Genomic DNA, 7,396 nt, shown 5'->3' on the forward strand with positions numbered 1-7,396 from the left:
TTTTGGACTTGACAAATTGTTAATATGAAAAATAGGAGATGGAAACACGTTTGCAGAATAAACTGAAGTAGCGAGCATTACGCCTATGTGACCAATCAGCTGTCGCCATTTTGCTTTTTTTTTGTTGGAAGCTAATTTAACAATACTGCAATTATCTGCTCTAACTTCTTGTTGGAAATGCACATAATCCACTTTTGAGATACAGTTAAAGTCATAATTATTTGCCCCCCTGTTTATTTTTTTCCCTAATTTCTATTTAACGGAGAGAAGATTTTTTTTTTTTTCAACACGTTTCTAAACATAATATTTTTTATAACTTATTTCTAATAACTGATAATATTTGACTAGATATTTTCAAGACGCTTCTATACGGCTTAAAGTGGCAATTAAAGGCTTAACTAGGGTAATTAGGTTAACTAGGCAGGTTAGGGTAATTAGGCAAGTTATTGTATAACGATGGTTTGTTCTGTAGACTATCAGAAAATAACAGCTTAAAGGGGCTAATAATATTGACCTCAAAATAGCTTTTAAAATATTAAAAACTGCTTTTATTCTAACCGAAATAAAGAAAATATGACTTTCTTCAGAAGAAAAAATATTATCACGCATACTGTGAAAAATTTCTTGCTCTATTAAACATCATTTGGGAAAGATAAAAAAAAAAACATACAAATAATTCTGGCTTCAACTATGTTTATTATTAATTTTAATATAATATTAATAATATTATAATTAATATTATTGATATAACAATATTATTGTTATTTGCTAACTTTGAAAAGGTTTACATAATGTTAGGATGAAAAAACCTAGCTATTGTCGTAAAAATAAAAATTGTAAAATCTAATTAGTTGATTTCTATTCACTATATTAGAATTATATTTTATTTTATAAAAATCTTAACAGCTTCATCCTTTTGAACTCCAGTATATGTGAATGGTTTGAAATACAAGTACATTTTTGAAGTGCATTTAATTTAAAATGGCAATATTTATTAAAAAAAGCAATCAGCAGTGATAAACAATCAACTAAAATAATATAATGCTGGATAGTGTAGGTCATGAAATTCTTTTAAATTCATTTAGAAGAAATTAATGGGTAATTTTGAACAATAAACAGTAACACTTTAAAATAATAGTCCATTAATTAGTTAATTTATTACACATTAACATGAACAAACATTCAGTAATACGTTTCTTAAGATATTAATTAATCTATGTTAATGTTAGTTAATGATATTTAAGTTAAATAACATTATTAACTCGCGGTGCATTTACTAATGTTAACAAGCACAACTTTGGATTTTAATAATGCTTCAATAAATGTTAAATTAGGATAAATTAATGCTTTACAAGATTATTCATACATAATATTAGCAAATGCATTAATTAACATTGACTAATGGAACATTGTTCTAAAGTGTTACCCAATAAAAAAAACTCTAACAGCACTAATCATCTCAATGCAATATTCATTCATTCATTTTCCTTTGGCTTAGTCCCTTTATTAAACAGGGGTCACCACAACGGAATGAACAGCCAACTATTCCAGCATATGTTTTACACAGCGGATGCCCTTCCACCTACAACCCAGTACTGGGAAACATCCATACACACTCATCTACATGCATACACTACGGCCTGTTTAGTTTATTCAATTCCCCTATAATGCATGTCTTTGGATTGTGGGGGAAACCGGAGCACCCAGAGGGAACCTACGCCAACACGGGGAGAACACAGTGTCACCCCCTCATTGCAATTTTTCCATTCTAAATTGTGAAATCTGTTCATCTATATACAGGACTTATTGTTTATATACTAGTGTGTTTTCACTTTGTTCTGCAATTAGTCTCATTGTGTGCTTGCACTGGTTTTTAGATCCGATTGTGGGTGTTTCCGGAAGGCACGCGGAATCAAAATGGTGGACTTTTGCCTTTTAAAAAGGGAGCGTTTCATTTGGCTATTCAAGCACAGGTGAGTGTTTCTCTAGACAACGCTGAAGTGTTTTTCCTGAACAGTTGAACAGAGCTAAACCTCGCTGATAAGAACTTCCTAGACTCACAGTTCAGACCTGACCTAATATAACCTGACATCAAGGAGCAAAGTGCATTACTCAAGTCATTTACCTGGAAAACCTGAACAAACTTGAGGTCAAATCTCCATCATAAATCCATAACAACCTATGACAGAGGCGGAAAGTTGAATAAAACAAATATTTTTAACTTGTAACTGACTGAGATTATTAATGCAGTCTCAAAATAATAAATATATAATTAAATACATGAAAAAATCTGTTGAATTCAGTGTTAAAGGGATAGTTCACCAAAACAATTGAAAATGTATTCTCTATCTTTCACTCTGAAGTGTTTCCAGACCTTTATGAGTTTTTATTTTCTGTTGAGCACAAATGAAGATATTTTGAAGAATGCTGAAAGCCTGTAACCATTTACTTTCATTGTAGGAAAAACATATATTATGGAAGTCAAACAGGTTTCCAGCTTTCTTCAGAATATCTTCTTTTGTGTTTAAAAGTAGAAAGAAAGTCAAAGCGGTTTGCAACAAGGAGGACAGAATTTAGAGTTTTTTGTAAATAATAGTGAAAACTATTTCCACACCAAATATTTTTCTGTTTAATGTTTTTTCTGTACCAGCAGGGGGAGTCGTTGTTCTTTATTCTTTAAGCCAGTGGTTCTCAACCTTTTTTTGCCCGAGATCCCCTTTTTTCCCCTGAAAATTCTGTAAGGCCCCCTCCACGTTTAATGATATTTTCGCTCATATAAGTTTGCAGTCAGTATATCAAAAAAGACGGTTAGTTTGTTACTATATGTATATATGTTTATGCACAAATAATAGCCTAATTTATAATATATAAGCAAAACATCAGTACGCCATTTGTATTAGGTACACCTTGCCGTATTGTGGATGAGTCGTCTGCAAATGTCTTATTAATTTGGACAGTCTCATGCATTCGTTAGCAAGATCTTTGGTGCAGATAATGCACTGTGGCTGGGTCAGGGACTCTTTGCTTCAAGAAAATGAAATAAAACCATAATTCAGGTAACTAACTTGATGTTTCCAGTCTTGCTAGCACTGTAACCCAAAATGTTTGGAGCTTCCTCATCTGGGTTCAGTATGCTTGGGCCATTACTATTAGCTGCTAAAGGCGAATCAGAGACTTTGTCTATTTTTTGTGGAGTAAAAATTACAACATTGGCCATTTTTTGGCCAGCCAGGTGATAAACTGAGGTAAGGAAACATAATTGTTCTCCTGATTTTACATTGCTAAAAAATTATTTAAAATATAATGTGACCCCCCCCCCCCTCCTTTCTTTCCTTTGTTGAGGCTTTTAAATAAATCTGAGACTTATGTCAACTGTTTTGGAACAATGTAACCAGGTATCAGTGCCGCCCCCAGGGCCACCCTGTGGCCACTTCAATATGATTTAGTTGTTGATAATGTTAATTTAAATGTATTTGCGTAAATTCACAATATTTCAATAAATAAATAAATAATTTAATAAATAAAATGCAGCCACTAAATTATTGTGGATTGATCAGCGCTACCGACGTAGCTGATTCACTGAGATTGCATGCTTTGTATTATTATTTTATTTATAATAATATTTATAGAAATTATTATTTATTATTATTTATTTTTATTTTTATTTTATTTTTATAAACTTTATTATTATAAAGTTTTATCTGATTAAAAACCACAAATCCAAAAAATAAAATAAAATAGCTGCATTTTGAAATCAGCTTTTCAGAATTTAGTTTGATTAGCAACTCTATTATTTTGCTGTTTGACTTTAAAGGGCCAAAAATCTCAATGCAAAAAAAAGTTACTTCAATTGAAGAATATGTTTTAATAATATTGTGGCTTAAAAAAGGAACATGGATAAATAAAAGTATTAGGGTCCGTATAGCTAGTGTGTGTGTGTGTGTGTGTGTGTGTGTGTGTGTGTGTGTGTGTGTGTGTGTGTGTGTGTGTGTGTGTGTGTGTGTGTGTGTGTGTGTGTGTGCGCGCGCGTGCGCGTGTATGTAATGCCTTGTGTTTAGTTTGTTCATTTGTCTATTTTATTAATTCATTCATTAATTTTCATTCATTTTAGACATGACATAAACTGTATGTTGTACAATAAAAGTCTGTGAAAAATATCTTACCTGAAAAGTGTTTTTAAACTAAATATTGATTTTTATTTGGTTTGCACATGTACTTGGTAAAATATTTCAAGGAAAAATTACCATATTTCAAGAGTAATTAATGGAATCAATTCAAACTTTATTATTATTTACTAGAAAAAAAAAACATTACTCATTATTCACAATATATACACAGTTCATTATTTTTTTCTGTGCCACCTCAAGATTAGGTGTGAACATGGGGAGAACATACAAACTCCACACAGAAATGCCAACTGACCCAGCTGGGGTTCGAACCAGCGACTTTCTTGCTGTGAGGCGACAGTGCTAACCACTGAGCCACCATGCCACCCACTGAAAAGTATTTTTCCTGCTTACTTTTTTTCTTGAAACCCTGGCAAACTATCATATGGTTTTTATCATGTTTTTTCATATGTTCATACTATCAAATGGTTTCAATTATATCTTAATTGCAAGGTAGTTATGAGATAAATATACATGTGATTATCATTCATCTAATAAATCTGTCAGTTCCATGTTTGCTTTTAGTATTCAGTAAACCCCACGGAATGATTTGAAAACCATTTTCCTGCTTGTTTTGACATAACTTCCTTTTAAAACAGGAAGAGCAGAACAGGTCTTGTAAACAAACACTACTCTTTTTGTTTTGCAATAGCCAGTAGTTCTTGTCATGGCCTACAGAACATAGAAGTAGTTTGTCAAGTGTTTGATTGGACAAAAATACAACAACTGTTTCCTAGAATCAAATAGTGTTTTAGGATCTTTCAGGAGTGCAGTAGCTTATAGGCTCAGCATGTACACTAAAAAAAAAAAAATGCAGGGTTCTACACAATTCTTTCATGTTGTCTCAACTAGGGTTGTAACAATATACCGGTATGACGGTTTACCACGATTTGAACGTGCACGATTATCATACCATGAACAATTGCATATCAACGGTTTTAACCCTTAAAGACCGAGACAGCCGCCCGCGGCTAAAAATAAGTATTGCTCTTAAATGTTTAATAACTTTTGATCCGCTGATCCGATTCATACAATTCAAAGATTGGCATAAAGAAGAGAATACTCAGCTTTCCAGTGCTGTATCACATAACATTCGCGGACTTTCAGAGGCTCCGGAATCAGTGCGGTTACGTCATCAACATTTGACAACGCTGATTTGACAAAGAAACGCTCGTCACTGTGTCTCCAGACAAACCAGACATGATACATTGATGCAATGTCCCTCCTCCATGCCCAGATTGGTTCAAACTCGCTATATCACAACCAATAAGCATAGGTTTCGGTTTTGTTTGTGGACCAAGCTTTTTGAACAACACGGAATGAGAGAAAGGCATACATTTATGCGCGGCTAAATAAAACGCAAAAAAAAAAGTTTTGCATGAAATAATTCTCATACTAAGTACTTTTGCATGCACAGCAGCACAGAAACATGACAAAACAGTGACACAGCAAAAACGAACTGCTGCTCTTGCTGTTTTCAAAAGACGCAAATGAAGATGCAGCTGTTTGTCTGCATTGCAGACAACCATATCCAAATCCATATCCACAGACAACCATATCCATGCTGGCACATAAAACCTAGGTATGTTCCATATTGAATCTAGTTTCGTTATGTAACTATTTATAGTATAGTAAATATTTATATCTATTTTTTACTGAGGATTTGCACCATGTTTATTTGGACTTTATTTGGACTTTGACACATTATTTATTATTTTCTTTTTTTTATTTGTTCATTGTAAGTGGTGTTGTTTATAGTAACTAAAAATATATTATTTGGAAAAAGTCAAATTTGCTTCACTGTTCTATTATTTTGTAACATACCGTATACCGCGAAACCGTCAAACCGTGGTATTGTTTTAGACGATTATCATACCGTGAAAAATTCATACCGTTACAACCCTAGTCTCAACTAGGGTTGGGCGTTGTCGACCAATTTGGCATCGTACAATGTCTAATGTGAAACATTGTGATGAATGATGGCATCATGGTCATCGTAGGTGGCGGTGAATTAATTATTTATGAATAATTAATTAATTCATAACGTATTAATTATTTGTTGCCTAACCCTTTTTAATTGCCTGACCGCATGGTCTTTATTTTACCACCAAATCATAAATAAATAAAGATAAGTTACACACAAATGACCACTTGTCAGTTACTTTTCCGCAGGACTCTGGCATGAATAGGCAGAGTGATCTGTGTCATTATGATGGCGTCGACAAACTTTGTAAAAAAAAAAAAAAAAGGTGCAAAACCAACAGGAACCAACCAACAGTATCTAATGTTTTCTCTTAAATGACTAAGTACAAGCGTGAAAGCGAAAGATTTAGACAGTGTACTGACGCTATGACATGTTACCTGATAGATTCAAAAGACCGAAGAGTCATTAGATAGAGACAAGATTAATTAAATATTATATATAATATTAATAAATATTAAATATTTATGTATTTATTTATTTTAATAATATTAAATATAATATTAATAAAAATATAATATCCTTGATAAACCGGCCCGACGTGCACTGCTTTGGGGTTTTGTGCTCAAAGCATCTGCTGACTGCTGGAGCTCAACCTCAGACATGCGCATACTAGAGCGCATGGCAGAGTGTCTGTGTGTGTGTGGTCACATGATGTGCGTTTGTAGCGGTATAGTGTGGATTTTCAGAAATTCAAAATGAAACGCCAGTGTGGATGTGGATCGTTTTCCTTCTAAAATTTTAAAACTAAAACGTATTAGTGTAATTGGTGCTTAAGTGTGTATTTTTCGTGAGCGGGTTGCTGCTACCAAAGGGGCATGGCGGATGATCGCGATGCCAGCTCAGCATCGTGATGTCTATCGACCCAAACCTAGTCCCAACTCAAATCGATTAAGTAAACTTAAATTTAGGTGGATTGAAAATAAAGCAATTGAGATATCAAGAATTGTGTTGTCTCAGCTCATTTTAAATAAGCAGTAAATTACATATTGTTTTAATGCAGCATCAAAGCTAATCGAACCACAAAACCATTCACTGTCTTTTTCAGTTAAAAGTTAAATACTAAAAGTACATTATGACCAGGGCTTTATATTAACTTTTTTAATCACCGGCCACTGTGGCTAGTAGTTTTCCAATGTTACTAGCCACGCTGCATTTTCACTAGCCCCAATTTTGTTATTGAGAAAAATAAATATATTTTATATGCATAAATTTAAAGTTGACATGCTAAAATAACTTGATTTAAATT

At 33.1% G+C, this 7,396-nt stretch overlaps 1 protein-coding gene across 3 annotated transcripts in view; it reads left to right on the forward strand.

Moving 5' to 3' along the window:
- Positions 1 to 7,396, forward strand: part of agpat2 (1-acylglycerol-3-phosphate O-acyltransferase 2 (lysophosphatidic acid acyltransferase, beta)) — a 36,592-nt gene that overhangs the window by 20,826 nt on the left and 8,370 nt on the right. For all 3 annotated transcript variants that reach the window (XR_015519715.1, NM_001077732.1, XM_087300327.1), the window contains 1 exon segment: positions 1,878 to 1,973. Coding sequence is in view for 2 of the 3 variants with exons in the window: in NM_001077732.1 (NP_001071200.1) it covers positions 1,878 to 1,973 (96 nt within the window). In the remaining variant the exon portion in view is untranslated.

Source organism: Danio rerio, chromosome 21, assembly GCF_052040795.2.
Source record: "Danio rerio strain M-AB ecotype USA chromosome 21, GRCz13ab, whole genome shotgun sequence".
Classification (NCBI taxonomy): domain Eukaryota; kingdom Metazoa; phylum Chordata; class Actinopteri; order Cypriniformes; family Danionidae; genus Danio; species Danio rerio.